Genomic DNA, 18406 nt, shown 5'->3' with positions numbered 1-18406 from the left:
GTTGCCACAAATTGACACAGGGAAGTTGTTGGTGTATTTGGAAATACCCACCCCCAGGCATTTCCTACAGTATTCGAATTAATCTACATCAGAGGTCGGCAACCCCTGGCATGCATGCCAAGGTTGGCACGCCAACCAATTTGCGTGTTTGTATTGAAGTAACAATTTAACCTGTTACACTGCTTGTTTTCAGTTTTTATCATGTCATTGTCTTATAATTCAGCCTTACATGCACAAAACACTGATTTTTCTTTATTAGTAATATCTTCTGGCACGAACCATTATTATTTAGAAAAACATTGCATGCGAGGTCATTAACACATAGAAAAAACAAGCAAATTGGCACGCATGGCCTAAAAGGTTGCCGACCCCTGATCTACATAGTAAAAAGTTCTCTGGTCAATTTAGGTCACTGTGTTGAAACAAGTTTTATTGATTTCCTAGTTAAGGTGTTCTTGGACAGCTGTTCTGCAATCCTTGCATATTTTTAAACAAGTCAATATAGGAGCAGTTTTAGAAGCCCAGAATCTTCACCAAAAGAAGTTTATTAATACACAGCAATCAGTATATGTCTTTTTACGTGCAAATTGTATTATAGCTGCAAGTTGTACACCCCAGAGGTAGCCATATAAATATTGTACTCACAAGGAGAGGTTTTAGAAACTAGGAGTCAGAATTTTTGTTATAAATTTGGCAATTGGCGCTTGTTTGTCAATCTTGTACCTTTAAACTGTGTAATTCTGCTCAAAGATATCATTTTAACTTTAAACTTTTGATCCGTACCTGGCTCAAAATCACACAATGAAAATTCTTTGGGCTAATTACTTACAAAAGAAATCATACATTTTGATGCAGGTAAAGGTGATTTTAATAATAAAATAAAAAATGCAAACACAATTAGGTTTCTGATTTGTTAATATTAAAGCCCTTTGGTACAGCGCCTCTTTCAAGGGGTTTTTGTTGTGATTTGTCTGGTTTCCAACCAATCATGAATAAAAGTTGAAATGTTGCTGGTATGCATTCTGAAGATTTGTCACCATACATCGCTAAAAAAAGTTGTTATACAAGTCAGATAAACATTTGTACAATCCTGGTGAAAAAATTAAAGGCCACCTGGAAACGATTTTGATATACCTTGGTAAATTGATGCTGCTGCTATAAGAGTATCCCTATGTAACATTTTTCGATGAACAATTGCACTGTTTTCTGCCATACCTTGCAAGTCTTCCATTAGCTCAAACATGCTAGGATAGTTTACAATTAGCTCATCAAAGTCCTGAAAGTATTGTGTACACGTGTCAGTATATGGTAGACAGTAGATACCACAAAACACTTACAAGAGTGACAAGACTAAATCCAGCACCCCATAGTAGGTTTGCAAGCTGATGCCCTGGTATCATAGGGGAGATATGAGGTGCCATACCCTAGGGAGCAAAGCATAGTTTTGTTTATGACATCTTCATGGAATTGCTAAATACTTACACTCTCCCTTTCTGTTTCTGCCAACTGCAAGGAGCATCGAAGTTCATACAAGGTGTCAGCCCCACACATTACTCCAATAAAACAACCGTCTTGCTTCAAAACCCTAAGGATCTAAATAAAAAACTTTTGCTGAAATAAAATGCCCATTTCCTAATTGCAATTTCTACATACCTGCTTAAAACAGCCAGGCAAGTCATTGACCCAGTGCATGCTGAAAAACAAATAAAATCATTGCAGTAACCTGCCATACCGTTACAAAAGTATTGCAGTAAAAAAAAACAGTAACTTACCCCATACTGCTTAAGACCAAATCAAATGAGTTGTCTCGATAGGGAAGCAGTTCTTCATCAAATGCTACTGAGTCACATGGCAATTGAGATGGAAATGAGTGCACTAAATTTTCTCGGCATATATCACCTTGGACAACGTAATCAATGCCATCCTGAAATAGTTGTAGTATGAGATTAAAACAAAATGATGTTGAAAAAAAAAAAAACAGTTTATGTGCACCTGTTTTGTGAGTGTCCTAGAAAGAAAACCTCTGTTGGAACTTAGGTCCAAAACAACAGGAAAAGACCTTTTGACATCTCCTACACGATCACATATCATATCAGAAGCCTGTTAAAAAGAATGAATTCAAAATACAAACAAAATTCGACAAAAACATTTGTATACCTCACTCTTTAGGTAATCAAACACATGAACATTGGGAGAGGAGACTGCCCTTTTCTTTTGAATGGCTTTCGTCCTGCGACTAAAAACAGCTCGTTCAGAAACAGCATTTCCGAAGTAACGAATAATTTTCGCAGGTTTATGAGCATGCCTTGTCAGACATTTCGACACAGAATACCAAGTCATTGGGTGTACACCGGGTGTTCCAGATTGGGTGTACACCGGAAGTTACTGATCACTCCTAAAAAATACTTTGGTAATATTGTACAGCATAAAGTAAAGTATTTACCACATGGAGAACATGAGGCTTGAAACGAAAACAACAATATTGCAGTTGATGCTTATTGGTTAGTCATGCGTAGCGAAATTACATGCTTGAGTAATTTGTCGCGCTTCATTGCATAAAAATTAGAGGCAGAAAAATTTTTGTTTTCCGCCTTTACGTTATTATATTCGTAAAGTATTGTTGCCGAAAATATATCAATCCGTCGAATATTTTCAAGCTTTTGATAAGAAATGCAAAATTTGTATTTAACGCAACTTGAACATATTTTAAAACATCTTTTGTTTTTTTTCATTTTGCTTTGAATACAAATCCAACTGTTTCATTTTGTTCATAGTCGTACATTCTCGAGAAATTGCAAAAAAGGGAAACAAATTGCCAAATTTGTTGCCATTTTTGACGCTTTGGACGCGCATGCGCAATATAGCAAAACGCAAGCCATAAAGAACTGTGCTTGTAAAAAGTTAATCATAAATTCAGAAATCAAAGTTGATAATTAATGCATGAAAATAGAATGTATCAATACTTTAGTAGTATCAGATGTATCTACATAGCAGCATAAAAATATCTTGCATTTAACTTGCCACAACTTTTATTATTTGTGGTTGTTGAGTTGAATTATTCGCACGTAAAAAGCGCAAGTTTTCACAGCACACTGTATTTCACTGAAGAAAATACGAGGCCGTAAAAGCCCGCTTAACTATGAATCGAGAAGAATATGATCAGATTCACAAGTATTTGAAGGACGGCGAGGTGCCTCCGCAACTTCACGGATCACATGCACGTTTTGGTTTTAAAAGAAAATGCAAAAGTTACATGTTGGATGAAGGTTAGCTACATACCTATTACCTACATTTCACGTTTCGGTTTTAGAAAACCGTTTTTGTTTGTTATTGTTTGTGTAGTGGTAGCTGAGGGAGGGGGTTACTGACTGTTTTGCGAACCTATGTAGTGTTGTTTCATGTTAATTGTTAAATACAAGGACCCCTGTCCCCCAAAACTGTGAAATTTTCAAAAGGCAAACATAATGCTTTTGTGAAACAACACTTTTATGTGGAGACTTTTAGGTGTTTTTTTAGAATTTGCAAATAAGCCTACTGTTTGTTGCCCGTTTAATGAGTTGTATTGAGATGTTTAATCTGAATAAATTGTTTTTTAATTCGAAAAGAAATTTTTATATTCTTTTATTTCAAGACTATGCTTTTATTAAAAATTTTTGAAATATTATTTTTTCAGAAACCGACATTGTATACTACATTTCAAGAAACAAAGATGGATCTATTAAAAGAAAAGCACAATGTGTGAAAACCAATGAAGATGCCAAGGCTGCGTTTCTTGCAGTCCATAAACCTGAAGCACATAGCCATCCAGGATTGAATAAATCGCTTCAGGCGCTCTCACAAAAATTCTTTTGGCCTCGCATGACATATGATGTAACTGACTGGGTAAACTTAGCAAAATTTCTTATCCTAATAGGTATTGGCAGACTTATATTTTTTATTTTATCATTAGATTCGTTCCTGTGCAGTTTGCAAACATTTAAAGGAAGTTGACAAGTCCAAGCAATGGAAGTTAAAGCAGTTAAAGGTAACTTTTGGTTTTAAATTATGCCTGCACAATACAATTAGTGACAAGCAGTATGTTATATACAATAGATAAGGGGTATACAGCCTAGAATGCTGCATTAGAAATACTTACTTCACCACAGCTGCCAAGTGTCTTATTTGTTTTGTTTATAAAATACTAATGTAAAGAAAGGTTTGTCTTGTAGCGGCCTCTCTCACTACCGTTATCGCATGCTTTCATACTACAGCGAACCGGACAGATTGCCTTCTTTCTCTGACTCTCGTCAGATGCGGCGTATTCGCTCATTGTGTTATTATATAATGGCAACTGGAAAGCCAGGATTAATTTCTAACTTTGTGCACAGATTAAGCTGAACAGTCAGCGATCAGTATTTACTCTTTATAGTGTCACCATCTATATTGTGATGCATGTGGTGCTTTTTCGTAATGTTTTCACACAACTAGCATACAAAAAGTTGGACACATGGCTACTAGGCTGGTAAAACTCTTTTCAGTACCACAAAATCATTTTAGGGCAGTTGTGAAAATGTAAACATATGATATTTTAAGTTTTACCTATGCCATGGTCACCGGTACATATATTGTAGCATACATGTTCACGGCCGCATAAATTCGTCCACCCCTGCAATAGAGTGTCACAGTTTAATGTTTACTTTTGCTGTAGATTAGCGAACCTTGGGAGATTTTAACCATGGATGTGATTGGTCCTGTCAGTGAAACTACGGAAGGATATAAGTACATTTTCACTGCAACAGATTTTTACAGCAAATGGGTTGAGGCTTTCCCAATATGCAATAAATATCCAGCTGAGGTTGCTGCCTGCTTAAAATTGATTTTTTACCGACATGGTGCATGCAAAAGCATTTTGTCTGATGAGTGCACAGAGTATATTCATGAGGTATGCTTGAACTATATCTAACATCAACCATGACATATGCTAGATGTTGGTATCATTTACTGTCATTTGGGGGAGAACGTTATGTCAACCAAAAATCTTACATCAATTTAGACCAGTGGTTCTCTATTTTGGTTCTACAGCCGAATCACTTACACTAACGATGCAAGATATACTAACAAAATTCTGTGTTATTGTGTAACATTTTAAATGTCAAATTTTTTCTTGGCGCTTCCAATTTGATCCCTGCACGCCCTTTAAATATTAAAAGGGTCCCTAGAGGGTGGGCCTATTTTCAAAACCACTGTTTATAACAAATTTATTGATTGCCTAAAAACTTCAATGGTGTTTTGAAGGTATTTGCACCCATGTAAAATGTTGACAAGTTGTATTGTGTTACTTAGGTTAATGATGAGCTACACAAACAGCTTGGTGTGGAGTACAATGTCAAGGCTGTGTATCATCCTAATGTGAAAACTATTGATTTGAAGGCATCTGAGGAACTACACAAGTAAACAAATTTAATATATTTTTTCTAAGCTTGCCATTGTTTCATATGTGATTCAAACTGTTTCTTAGTCCAATTTCACTGAACTGTATGTGATTTGTGCATTTTTTGGAAGAGTTTTCTTGGACCTGGTGGAAGACCACTCCTTTGATTGGCCTCATTATATCGATGGATTGCTTTTTACAATGAGGACCAAGAAAAACCCAGTCACCAAGTTTACACCATTCTATTTGTTGCACAAGCGTGAAGCAAGAATGCCACCCATTCCTGCTTGTGACCCTGCAGCAACTATCAATAGTGTAAGTGTTTATCCCTGAACAATTGATATTGTCATAGCTGGTATATGGATGCCTTAATCATGAACAAAGTACCTGTCAGAAGTGCAATACTTAGGTTGAATTGAATTGTTTCCTAGTTTTTTTAAAATTTTGGGTAATACCTGAACCAAAGTTGTAAACAAACAATGCTGACTAAGAATACAACTTAAAATGTATGAAATGAAACAAATACTTTGCCAAATTGGCCGAGTTGTTAGTGCAACTGCCTTATGTTCACAAGGTTGTGAGTTCTAATCCTATCTCAGTCGCTCATGTTTCCTTGAACAAGACACTTGAGCAGCATTTCTCCAACCTGTTGGAACCCCATGGGTTGAGCTAAATGGAAACACAATATGCCTAAATCGAAAAAAAAATCATTCAACGGACTTACCATTAAATAGGCAACTCGAATGTGGACTCAATGCGAGCATAACTCACTCAGGCGTTGCCCGTCCACCGAGGATAAAAAAATCAAACTTTTAATGAATGTATTTAAACTTAACAGTATAACAAATTTGAATGAGTAACTGACGATGACAGTTAGGCGGAATATATATTTCTCACAATATTCATTGACTGAATCCGTTACTTGGAAAATATTTTCCGTTCTCAGATAGTGCTTCACTTATAAAACTTTTTTACAGGATTTTGACTTGTCGCAAATTCTGCCTCCAACCTACGACAGTTCAATAACAAAAGACCATTTAAACGAGTCCCGTTGTCACCAAAAAGTGATCCAGAATGTTAAGCAAGAGCAAATGATGCAACTGTTTGAAAATGCACGTAACTCCAGTAAAGAGAGTGAACCTGATTTGGTGGTTGGAGAAAAAGTTCTGATTTCAAACCAACGCAAACGCAGCTTGGACGACACGTCACAGGACCTCAGCTACGCAGGACCATACGTCATTGCCGACATCCAGCCGAATAAAATTCGACTTCTGTCGTTAAATGACCTAACACAGATTAAGTTGTTGCAATCAGTGGATAGACTTACCCGCTATAGGGAATCTTTTAAGTTATCTCTATTTGAATCGTAGTTTAAATATGGACAAGATTTTACTTTTTCTTTGACCAATCTACTGGGATTATAAGGTAAAAGCAATATGCGGGGTGGCAACGTATTTTCTGCAATAAACAACGTGTTTTATTAAACTCTTCATGTTATTAGCCATCGTTTTACAAATGGCATCAAACGACTCTTTTAATCATGTTTTGTTTGTCGTTGGCTACACATGGATGTTAAAATTGGCCACAAATGTACTTGATGATTATGTTCCAGCAGTGTACCTAATTTTTTATGTCTTTTTTGATCGGTGTTATATTGTGTGTGTGTCGTTGTCAATAGTTTGTGGCAGGGAGCACTTTGCTCGCAATGTCACACCTAAAACATGTTGTCTGCAGCTCACTCTGTTTGGACGCACATGAGCAAATAAAGGATCCTTACACCAAGTTGCATGATAAGTTTTCCGGCTACGATATCAACTAGCCTATAACTAACAATTTAGGTCTAGCGTTGTACCTAATCATGACGGTTATGTAATTTCGCCTTTTTATTTCAGAATAAATGGACTGTTTGACAACTTACCATATATTTTACATGCACAATAAAGGCTTTATGAGTGCAGCCTTACAAGGATATGTTTAATAAAATGGCCGTTTTAAGCTGGGAGTCGAACCGCTTGTCATATGGGTTTAGGTTCGGTTCGGGTTCACTTTGTCTTGTTTTTAGGGGTTCGGTTCAGGTTTTCAAAAATGGTAATTTTCGGGTTCGGGTTTTGTTCCGGTGGGGCAAATTATTCGGTCCTAACCGGTGTAAATTTTCATTCGTTTAAATTTAGTTTTAACCATCATCTAGGCCTACCTGGCCTTCAAACTCCAAGAGAATTGCGACCCTGAATTGGTTTTTTTTCTGTCACGCCCTACAAGTGTTATCTCGCGTATTCTTAAGGGCGCTTTTTTTTTTGAAAAAATCCAAAAAATATAACACAGACTGCATTTTTTACTGGTTCGGGTCCAACGCCAAACGAAACATGGGGTTCAACTCCAGTTCGGGTTTTCAGGTAGTAATTAGCGGTTCGGGTTTAATAAAATTAACCGCTCAAATCGGTTCGCTGTTTCTGGTTCAGTTCCGGTTCGCCTCCCTGCCTTTCTTCGTTGCAGGCAAAACTCTTTGGTTAAACCAAGCCTCGCCTGAGACCAGGTAATATTTTGCAAAGTTGGAATCACTATTTACGTAACGCTGTTAAACAATGAGTTACAGGGTGGCGCAATTTTACCAGAGAAAAAATGCGCGAGAGCGACATGAAAAGTTTGCAGTTGCACCATTGCTGTGTTGTGTTGTGTTTCTCCTGCTTTTGCTAGCAAACGAAAAAATTGCTGACTTATGAAATCAGGCATTAACGTTTGTAAAAATGGCTAGCAGGTAAAGCACTGTTATATTTTAATAACCATTTTTTTACAGAAACAAAATTTGTTTAGTTTTTAGTGAAGCATACAATAAGTAAAAAATGTTTGCTGCAAAAGCTTTTGTTCTTTCGCTTTTGGTCGTGTATGCGAACGCCAAATGCGATATCTCTCCAAGATTTTGGTGTACTTCGCGTGCTATTGCGGAACAGTGTGGAGTTTTGCAAGCTTGCAGTGATTGGTGGGAAGTTCAGAGTCAGGGGACTGCCAGCCCTGTTGCAATCTCCTTGTACTTTGAATCACTTTGCCCAGGTTGTCGTGAATTTATTACCCAAATGCTGTACCCTACCTGGAAGACCTTTAAGGCTACTGGGATCATGAAGGCCGACATGACACCCTATGGAAATGCCAATGAAGAACAGTTGCCATCTGGAATGTGGAACTTCACTTGCCAACATGGCCCTGAAGAGTGTACCGGTAATTTGATTGAAAATTGCCTTCTCAAGTACACTGGTTATGAATTCGATACTTACTTCCCCATCATTTACTGCATGGAGAATTCACAAGATCCCATTGCAGCTGCTGAAAAGTGTATTACAGATGCCGGACAGGACTGGGCTACTATTAACAAGTGTGCTAAGAATGACGAAGGCAATGGACTTATGCATAAATCTGGCATGAAAACTGATGCCCTGGAGCCTAAGCACAAGTATGTACCTTGGATTTTGGTCAATGGAATGCATACAGAGGAATTGCAACAAAAAGCACAAACCGATCTTCCCAAGTTGTTGTGTGAGATGTATGGTGGCGAGAAACCCCAAGAGTGTCAAATGTTCATGCATCCTCACCCAACTGCAAAGAAACAGAAGTTGCGCAACCACCAATAAACATTGTTGATTCATTTAAACTTACATGTGATTTTTTCATTTTTGAACTTTTGAAAGTTTGTTTTTGTTCATCCCTAGTTTATTGCAGCATTATTTGCCGACTGTCATGTCATGTGATAGCTTGTCTTGTGACTTCTGTACTTGCAAGTTAATCTTTAATCTTTATGTACTGTATGCAATTGTTGCCATCAGGTATTTTTGCCCACAGCTGTTCTATTTTGCATAAGTTCATGTAATACTGTTTGATTTTGTTTAAACTTGAATCTATATAGTACACAATTTTGTTCTTGATTTCATTCATCTTAATTGCATTACAGATAATCGTCGCAAATTTTATCAAAAAATGAACAGTTTATAATTGGTAATAATAGAGTTTTGATTGTGGTGTAACCATGGGAAATTCTATCAAAGCCCACATCGAACATGCAGAGAAAACTGGAGTATGTCAGTTATCGTCAATGAACTTGTCCGAGGTAAGTTTTAGTTTTTGATTGAGTGGCTTTGTGTTTATGGTAACAACTGTTATGTTTTTTGCAAATGCTGATGTCTTTAAATGTAAACAAAGTAAAACTTACATTCTGTACTGTTGGATGGTTGTTTTCCTGGGTTTAACATGAGGTTTGTAAGCTGAAAATATGATTTAGGTGTTGGAATCTAAAACTTTGACTAAGATTATTATAATGTTTGGTATAACATTTACCAATGAGCTTGTTCTCTTTTTAGTTCCCTTCACAAGTTTTAAAGTTATCTAAATCCTTGAGGACGCTGGATTTGTCGGACAACAAAATTCAGGGAATTCCAGAAGCTATTGGTAACTTTACGTCACTGAAGACCCTCACTTTAAATCACAATAGACTAAGTATGTTCACAGTTTTATTATATTTGGTTGCATTTGAATGCAGGTTAGATTGAATATTTAACAAACCTAAACCTGACTACCCTGTTTTTTTTCTTAAAGTTCTTGTCGACTTTATTCACGAACATTCTTGGCTTGTGCAGAAAGAAGCATGAATGTTGTTGTAGCAAAATATGGCAATAACCAGACAATTTTTCAGGAGTATTTGTGCCATGGGTCACAATTAAATGTATTTTTGTGACTCCGTATGCTTTCAGTCCTGCAAAAGATCCAAACCAAACTTCTGACTTGAGTGATGTTTTAGGTATCCTGTGTTCCAGTATCTGCAAACTGAAGAAGTTGGAACATTTGTCAGTGACCCACAACCGACTTGCATACCTGCCCCCAGACTTAGGAGAATGTGCTGCGCTTAAAACAGTTGTCTTGACTGGGAACCACTTTCAGTCTGTTCCTGAGCAAATGGCCACCCTAAAGCACCTTGACTTGCTGGACATGTCACATAACAAAATCACACGCATTCCAGAAAATTTGCACCAGTTAAATGCAGTTGAACTGATCCTCAACAATAATCAGGTGTGGTATTAATGGTGGTCATATTTTTAATATAGTAAACTTGTATTTTCATCCATGAGCCTGACAATGTAAAATAGTGTCCGTCTTTAAACTTGTATAATTGTATTTTTGTGTGTGTCCATTTTGTACCATGCATCGTTTATTACATGCCCTGGACATACTGTACAATCTCAACTGGACACTTGTCTATAGTTCCTACATTACTATCTGCAATTGTTTAGAAACTGCTAAAGAAATAGTGTGACACTTTAGTAACAAAACCTAAACATGTTTAGATTCCATCCTTGCCAGATTGCCTAGCCTCTTGCCCAAGACTGAAAGTCCTGCGCTTTCAGGAAAATTGTGTTCCACTAGATGGAATATCGAAAAAGATTTTACTTGATTCTAAAATATCTTTATTGGTGTTTGACGGAAATCTTTTTACGCAAAAAGACTTTCAACAGGTTGAAGGCTACTCTCAGGTGAGTGAAACTTTTTTTCAAAGTCTTGATTTGCTAAACAATCAAACTGTTGTTTGCAAATTGTTAAACCCGTATTTAGAGTTTGCATCATAATACAGCACCTGGATAAATATGTTGCATTTCAGTTCCGATGATATGATATGCACTGCATAAATATCTATTCTATAACTTATTTTATCAGGGTTGAAACCTTAGTTAAAAATATACTGACCAATTTGTTGTTAAAGTTTTTCAAATATTTGGTGTTATAGTTAAAATGTGGAATTCAAATATACCCAGTAAAAGGCTTTTGTTCATAACGGTAGCATAATATTGAATGTTACCTAATCCCTCATGTCTGAACACATATGTGCTGACATATTATTATGCAACAGCCTATCACGATTTGACCGTTTGTGGCACAATGTAATTCTGATTCATCATATTGGCACCAGCAACTGGCATGTTTCTGTTGGTTTAAATTAAACCCTACTTTTCAAGCAACATGATCTCATATTTATGGCCAGTTTCATTCACAACACAAACACTAGTCCAGTAGTTTAAATGCCTCAACCACAAGACTATAAAGCAAAGGTTGATAAAAAGCCTTTACCGTAACTTACCACGCCTTTTACCTAAATTACGAAAATTGAAGCCGCTTTTGCTTATAGCCTACCTGCAATATTGTGCGTGTTTTTTCTGCTGTATGACTATAAATTATTTATTAATAGCTACTGGTTTGCAAAGGTCGGTACGTTTCCCGTTTAATTTTACCTGTATCTAGTTTAAAATTGAGTATAAATACCACCGAATACGGCGACCTTTTGTTTAAACAGCTTCTGCACCAGCATAAATGCTAATCACATAAACCTTAACACATTTTTATGCAGTACATGGAAAGATACACCGCTACTAAGAAGAAATTCGAATGACGTCGATTATCAAGGTGCCCTATTTAAGTCAATCGTTTTACCCAATCAGGATTGAATCCTCTTGGTCGTTTGTATCATTATGTCTACCTGCTCTTGTGTCTGCTATGTTTTTCTACCACACATGTTTTGATGACCAGCGCAACTGCCCGGCACTGTAGCCCAGCGAGTTTCCTACTTCCTATTTCAGTGCTAAAGTGTTTTTATATCTACACTAACTTCAGAGTCTGTTTTTGCGGCATTGTCCAGCAAACTGAATATGTATGACTATTTTCTTATGGTTCACGTCGCCGCCCGTTTTTTCTGCTTCAAAAGTATTATTTAAGAGTGATTGCAATTCTTACTGCTGGCTTCTGTCGCAGTGTTTCCTTAGACTTTCCACTTTATGCTCGGTGTTTTTTTTCTTGAAATATTTTCGATACCGTCCATGGCACAGATTCAAAATTCGAAACTGTCGGTACTTGAAATATTTTCGGAAACACTGTTGCCGAAGATTTGTGGCTTTAATTTTTATTAGTCCTTAAGGCCGCCGTGGTTTGATTTGAGCATTTTTTCGCATTAATTTGTAGTGTAAAATAATGCTCCCAGCGAACGCTAGTTGAATCGGGAAATTGGAAAAACTGCTATCAATTAATCGTGCTCGTGTTTGTATGAAAAGACATTAAAAGTCTGCATTTTATCATGCTCCATATCGGTAAACTGGTGAAAGGTGTTTTTAGCTGCTATCAACAAAGAACGGTGTTCTGGCTGTTCTCTTTTGTGAGAAAATTCGTCATTGACTCTTCACTAAAATTACCTTATTCAAGAGGGAAATCACATAGAATGGGTCTGCTTGGTAAAAACTGGTGAAATCTTTGCAAAGGCCATCGTTTTCTTACATATTAAAACCTTAAAGAAAAACTTCAGCATTCTTGTATGTAGGCCTACTTCCAAACGAGCAATACCCAAACCAGCTTACAAACCAAAACCATTTCGAATTTTACAAAATAACAGCATTCGCAGTGATAAAAAATGAAGTTATCTCTTGATTGTAGAAGTTTAAATGCCGATTTACGTTTGAAAGGATTTTCTAACCAACAAAAACCCAACCATAACAGACCACAAACACCCAACCACGTGACTTATTAATCACGCGGATTGTGGAACCGGTATGTGTCAGCGCTTTGGGGTTCACGAGGTAGTCGAGCCCCTCTTCCTTCCAAGGAACTAGAAAAAGGCTGTGTAGAGCCGCCTTGTTCATTATTTAAAGCAATATATGTTAATACCGGCCGGCCTATTGAAACGTGGTGTCCTAAAACGGTTAAGGAGGAATGAATGTATGTTTGCGGAACATGACATAATATGCACGCGTGGGTTTACGTATACGTAAATCTTATAAGACTACTGCCCGCGTTGTTTATAAACCTAACCCACGCGCTACTTCGGTGCTATAAAGTTGCCATCACAAGCAGCAACCCGTTTGCCGTTTCCGGTTGCGTCACAACTATGTACGGCGAGCTGTTCGCGCCGCGGCCATACCAACTTTGCTGGTGTGAGGCCGGTGTCAGCCAGAAGCAATTAAAACACTTCCTGGCAGGTGCTGCGTTGATTGGATGTGCTTGCGAAATACTGTAGTGATTCTTTGCAAGCAGGGTCATCGACTAAAGGCGGTGGTAACCGTATGCACTTTCGTATCTACGAAGGGCTTTTCATCATATGAGTGTTATGAACTGGGTCAGAAGTCCATTGATGATTCACCACTGCTGAGTCGCGTACATTCACGTATTAAGTCAAACTTCGGTGAAAGTACACCCTCTGCTATAGGAAGCACGCGCATAAGAATGGCAATATGTAATTTTCTATGCCAGGCGTGAACTTTTAAAAGATAAACGCGTTATAACACAAATTTCCTTGCACAGTTACACAGGTAATAACATGTTTACATTAATACCATTGTCATGCACCAAAAAAGTCACGGTCTCCTGATACAAAACCGGTATTTTTAACCAATATAGCCAAGAAAGAACTCTACAATTAAAAAAAAGATTAAAATGTCATATAGGATATAAAACCAGTTGTACATAAAAAGTAATTTGGAAAAAGTCACAGTCTCTAAGAAATACGCATTGAACTTATGAATTTAGTGCAAAACATGTGAAACTATCGAAAAACGAAGAACAGTTACGATGCTACGTAGTCAGACTATAGGCTACTTATCGCCAAGCTCAAAGCGTCAAGTTAAGAAAACACGTTTTAATGTGCATAAGCCTTCACACTTATACTTAGTTGCAATATATTACCTAACATGTACGAAATATAAAGTTCAATACGCCTATAATGTAAGAACTAGAATTTTTTTAATTAGCACTGAAAGGTTTGTCATTAGATGACGTCACGTGCAACAATATTTGAATTAAGCCTTATTTTCAGCGGCACCAACGCTTGTTGGGAAAAGGCCAATTTGCGTTTTTTTGTTTATAACAAGTGTTTCATTGGAAAAAAACACAATGTGAACTTGGAAAAGAACGACCGTATTTAAAATACATGCCGTCATTAGAACGGTCGACATTGCAGTTTCGATTCTATACACTTCCGGTGAGCATCGTACTCCAACTCACTCATCGCACACACATGCCTCCGTTGGCAGATGGAGTCGCAGTGCCGGAAGTCGTACGACACCGAGTTAATTACGGAAAACCGCTGGAGGGCGCGGTTGTCTTCGCACTCAGGCCCGGTGACGTCACATCCGACGTCAGCACACATCAGTCTACGTTGGTAGCTGGCCATGGACGCTGGATTGATGTTGAGGACTTGGAACTCTTCAGTCGCTCTGTATTCTTTGCTCCACATTGGCTGGTTGTTGGCGTTTCCCTCGATTAGGTTGAAGTAATATTGCACGTAGTCCTGCAAGGAGTAAACTCAGTTATTCTCCCTCCTGTGCGGCATGATACTGGCTAACATAGGCCATTTGCCGCTTCACAATTGGGGGCAGTGTTTACAATGATCGAGGATAGCATAAATTGTTCATGTTAAATGTGGTAAAATTTGCTCCTGCGCATCACCTACCGAAAAAAATCTAACTTGGCCTATCATGAAAGAAAATAATCGCCTGCAATATGGCCCTTTAAACAGTTTTACACCTAAACATGTTTCCACTGTAAATAAAAAACTTATATGTAGCCGAAAAGCAGTTTTACGACCCACTGCAGAACGTACGTTTATTGAACGTGCTGTTATGAAGTTACTTTAAAGAGCACATTTTTTGTCGAATTCTACAAGACGATTAAACTGATTTTTTGTGTCGTATTCTGTATTCTTGGCAACAAGAACATTCAATTAAGAAGAACCTAAATTTAATACTGTGATCCGCCCTGAAGCGTATATATGCAGACCAGCGATCACGGCATACACGTAAACCAATCATAGGTCTATTGAAGGCGTTATACCGAATCTGCCAGTCAACAAGCATGTTCACATACGGTAAGACACTGGCTATAAAAATGTAACCTGCGGTGGAATTTCTTGGGCTGACAACAATAAAATTATTAGAACCTGGAGTTGAGAAGTCCTTCGGTCGTATTCAAACAAGCGAATTCCAGGGTTATTTGCTGTTTGAATTTCTTTTGAATGCGGCGTCACACTTGGAGCTATCCACAATGTTGAAATCTAAAATCAGAAAAAGGTTGTTTCTTGAGGCTATTCCTACAGAACTATTTACCTAAAAAAGTTCGTTGCATTTTTTTTGCACAAACTGCATCATGCAAAGCAGTGCAGGTTGGCGACATAACGCAAGTTTCGCATTTTGATTAGTAAACTGAACGACTTATATTTGCAACAGGAGATTTGAAATTAAGACAATTATGTATTAGCTTAACAGCCATGTTTTTTGCCTTTAATATGAACAGAAAAAACTTACTGGTTTTCGATGCTTGTCCCAAAATACCCGAAAGCTATCCCTGTGGTTGTGGGCAAAAAACTGGCCCGCTATAATGTCATGATATTTCTGCACTAGGCCAATGTATCGAACATTGTGCTCAGGATAAAACCAGTAATCGTCGTCAGTTAGCTCAAATACTCCTGGAGGAATGTGCCCAACTATAAAAACCTGCATGAGATAGATGTATTGTTTGTGTTTCCGGCTTCCCAAAAATGTCTTTTGCTTACCGGGAAGTGAGATATATGGGAACTGACTTACATATTGTTTTATCCACAACAACAAACTGCTTAAATGTTAAACATATGTGACGCAAATTTAAAAATTTGAATCATAAAAATTGCAGATATTTTTATGATTTTAATATGTTTAAAATTAAATAATATAGCTAGACCAAGCTAAAGTACTGATTAAAATACACATGGGTTGATGGTTTGTTGTTACAGACCAATTCCAAATTCAGGTTTAGAGACCAGTTATAACAGTTTCATAGACCAACATGTGTATTGATCATTTCTAAATGAGCTGGAATATAAGAAAATTACTATAGTTAATTAGGAAAAATAAGTCAGTGGGCATTTACACATAATAAAAAATAAATTGACAAAAATACCTGTTGGTTATTTTGTTGGGATTTTTGAAGTAGTGATTCTAACCATTTGAACTGTCCTCCAGGATCATCAGTGTTACTAACATTTGGGTTCCACAAATCCCACAAGTTGGTATTAAGCATTATCAGGCGCAGATTACCTCCAAACGTATCAACAACTTCTGAGTAATAGCCAACTGAAAAAACACTTATGATGACTAAACGTTAAAAAAAGATGGGAAAAAGTTACAAATCCCTTAGTTCAGCAAACAATAAAAACTGTCAGTGGCTTTTCCGACCTTTTTTAAACGAATTCACTTGATCTTTGGATATCCATTTTTTCCAAATGTCACCAATTTTGGTTCGGACATCACTTTGTTCAACTGGCATATGATCAGCAGGAAAGTAATCATGATTTCCAAGAACACAGAACACATTGGTTTTGGGGAACACTTCATCAATTATTCTGCTAAGATTCATTTCTGTTTCCAGCACCAGTTTTGTGGACAGGTACTTTTTGTTTTCACGGGCATGTAATATGTTGTCTCTAATATGCAAATGCATAAATTAAGAATATATATGCTGCTGTTTTATTTCAGCACAAAAAACATAAATATGCTAATCACACATTTTTTTATCAGAGTAGTGTTTAGATCAGGGGGTCTGCAACCTTTTAAGCACTACATGTCATTTTACTTGTTATTTGCATGTGGTAATGGCCCCGCGTGCTAACACTCTTGTTGGAAATAGTAGTTTGTGCCAGATGATCTTGGCAGTAAGCAGAGTGTTTGGGGATGTATGCTGGATTTTAAGACAATGCTATGAAAAAATTAAAATCAAGCAGTGTAACAGGTTAAATTAGTACTTTACAATAACATGTAAATGGATTGGCATGCCATAAAAAATCACCTTGTATGCCAACATTGACATGCGTGCCAGGGGTTGCCGACCCCTGGTTTAGACCAAACCAGACACACTTTTTAAAGCAAAGTAGATTTAAAGGATTGTTCTTTATTATCTACAAACTGTTTAAAAAATAATAAAATCTGCAAAACTATCAGGTATAGTTAATTTTTAACAAATATCATTACATACCCTGTCCACAAGATAAAGTCTGGATCAGGTTGAATTCTTTTCATTTCTTGCAAAGTGGAGTTAATAAGCTTCCATGGAGAATCACACCTGCAAAAATAGGGTCCATATAACATAGCTGCAAACAAAAACTATAGTTCTATAGATTTTATAGAAACATTTCTATATCTATAGATACATGTCAATGCTTACTACCTACAGTACAAATATGAGCACTCACTTGTGGTCGCCAAATGGTCCAGGATTTACTGCAGGTGCTCCTGTTGACCAAGGACAGCCTTTCTGTTGTGTGTAATAGAAGTCAAGATGAAGATCAGTGATGTGCCAAAACGTCCCACTGATTTGTCTTGATGCAATGCCCGCACAGCATTGCAACGGAAACACGAAACAGACAATTAATACAAATTGCATGTTCCCCAAAGTGATGTCATTTGGTTGGTGCATAACCCCAAGAAGGCTTAACCTGCGAAAACGAAGCCCTGCCAAGACAATACAGCTTAACATACTAGGCATGGCGGTCGTCAAAATCACGCAGCTACCGCGTGAAAAAAGTGTGCAAGGCGCAGCTGGCAAAGGGAACTAAGCATCGGTATTGCATTCACCCCACTGAATAACTCGTTTATGAACACATATTAGTACGGTAATTCCAGAGGGACTACAGTCCACAGAACAGCAGACAAAAGTTCAGAGAATATTAATTGTTTCTTTTTCCGGTTGTTTCAGTATTGGTGAATACCCAGATCTGCAACTCTATTAAGTTGTCTGTTCCCATTCATACTGATTTGTCTTGTGATTGTTATGGGTCAGAAAATGTTTTTAGTAGGAGACATAGTCAAAAGGGGATATCAACAGCTCTCAGAAAAGTAACATATTACATATAGATCAAGGTTCAATAACCGCGGAATGTCTTCTTATCAGTGGTGGGATTCAATTTTTTTGTCAGCTGGTTCTATCACAAAAGTCATTTTTTAGCCGGTACTT

The 18406-nt window shown here is 37.3% G+C and overlaps 4 protein-coding genes across 4 annotated transcripts; 2 read left to right on the top strand and 2 right to left on the bottom strand.

Annotated features, from left to right (window-relative positions):
- Nucleotides 1-529: 529 nt before the first annotated feature.
- Nucleotides 530-2484, bottom strand: LOC145228054 (arginine-hydroxylase NDUFAF5, mitochondrial-like). The gene is made up of 8 exons (XM_080093033.1): nucleotides 2158-2484; nucleotides 1993-2100; nucleotides 1773-1924; nucleotides 1654-1693; nucleotides 1483-1593; nucleotides 1338-1424; nucleotides 1135-1276; nucleotides 530-1046 (listed from the first exon to the last, which is right to left on the bottom strand). Exons 1-8 carry the CDS (start codon nucleotides 2338-2340, stop codon nucleotides 898-900), a joined length of 972 nt encoding a protein of 323 aa, XP_079949159.1. The 5' UTR covers nucleotides 2341-2484; the 3' UTR covers nucleotides 530-897.
- A 5699-nt stretch (nucleotides 2485-8183) lies between these two features.
- Nucleotides 8184-9354, top strand: LOC145228078 (gamma-interferon-inducible lysosomal thiol reductase-like). The gene has a single exon (XM_080093060.1). It carries the CDS (start codon nucleotides 8251-8253, stop codon nucleotides 9031-9033), a length of 783 nt encoding a protein of 260 aa, XP_079949186.1. The 5' UTR covers nucleotides 8184-8250; the 3' UTR covers nucleotides 9034-9354.
- Nucleotides 9346-12510, top strand: LOC145228088 (leucine-rich repeat-containing protein 57-like). The gene is made up of 5 exons (XM_080093073.1): nucleotides 9346-9506; nucleotides 9757-9892; nucleotides 10194-10462; nucleotides 10738-10923; nucleotides 11793-12510. Exons 1-5 carry the CDS (start codon nucleotides 9426-9428, stop codon nucleotides 11832-11834), a joined length of 714 nt encoding a protein of 237 aa, XP_079949199.1. The 5' UTR covers nucleotides 9346-9425; the 3' UTR covers nucleotides 11835-12510.
- Nucleotides 12511-13649: 1139 nt separating this feature from the next.
- Nucleotides 13650-18125, bottom strand: LOC145228010 (acid sphingomyelinase-like phosphodiesterase 3b). Its single transcript, XM_080092981.1, has 7 exons — nucleotides 17646-18125; nucleotides 17429-17515; nucleotides 16633-16880; nucleotides 16358-16530; nucleotides 15727-15915; nucleotides 15363-15476; nucleotides 13650-14714 (listed from the first exon to the last, which is right to left on the bottom strand). Exons 1-7 carry the CDS (start codon nucleotides 17936-17938, stop codon nucleotides 14364-14366), a joined length of 1455 nt encoding a protein of 484 aa, XP_079949107.1. The 5' UTR covers nucleotides 17939-18125; the 3' UTR covers nucleotides 13650-14363.
- Between the last annotated feature and the right edge of the window lie 281 nt (nucleotides 18126-18406).

Source organism: Phallusia mammillata, chromosome 1 (assembly GCF_965637545.1).
Source record: "Phallusia mammillata chromosome 1, kaPhaMamm4.hap1.1, whole genome shotgun sequence".
In the NCBI taxonomy this organism is placed as follows: Eukaryota; Metazoa; Chordata; class Ascidiacea; order Phlebobranchia; family Ascidiidae; genus Phallusia; species Phallusia mammillata.
Note: the sequence above shows the minus strand (reverse complement) of the source record. Positions and strands in the feature narration are given on the sequence as shown.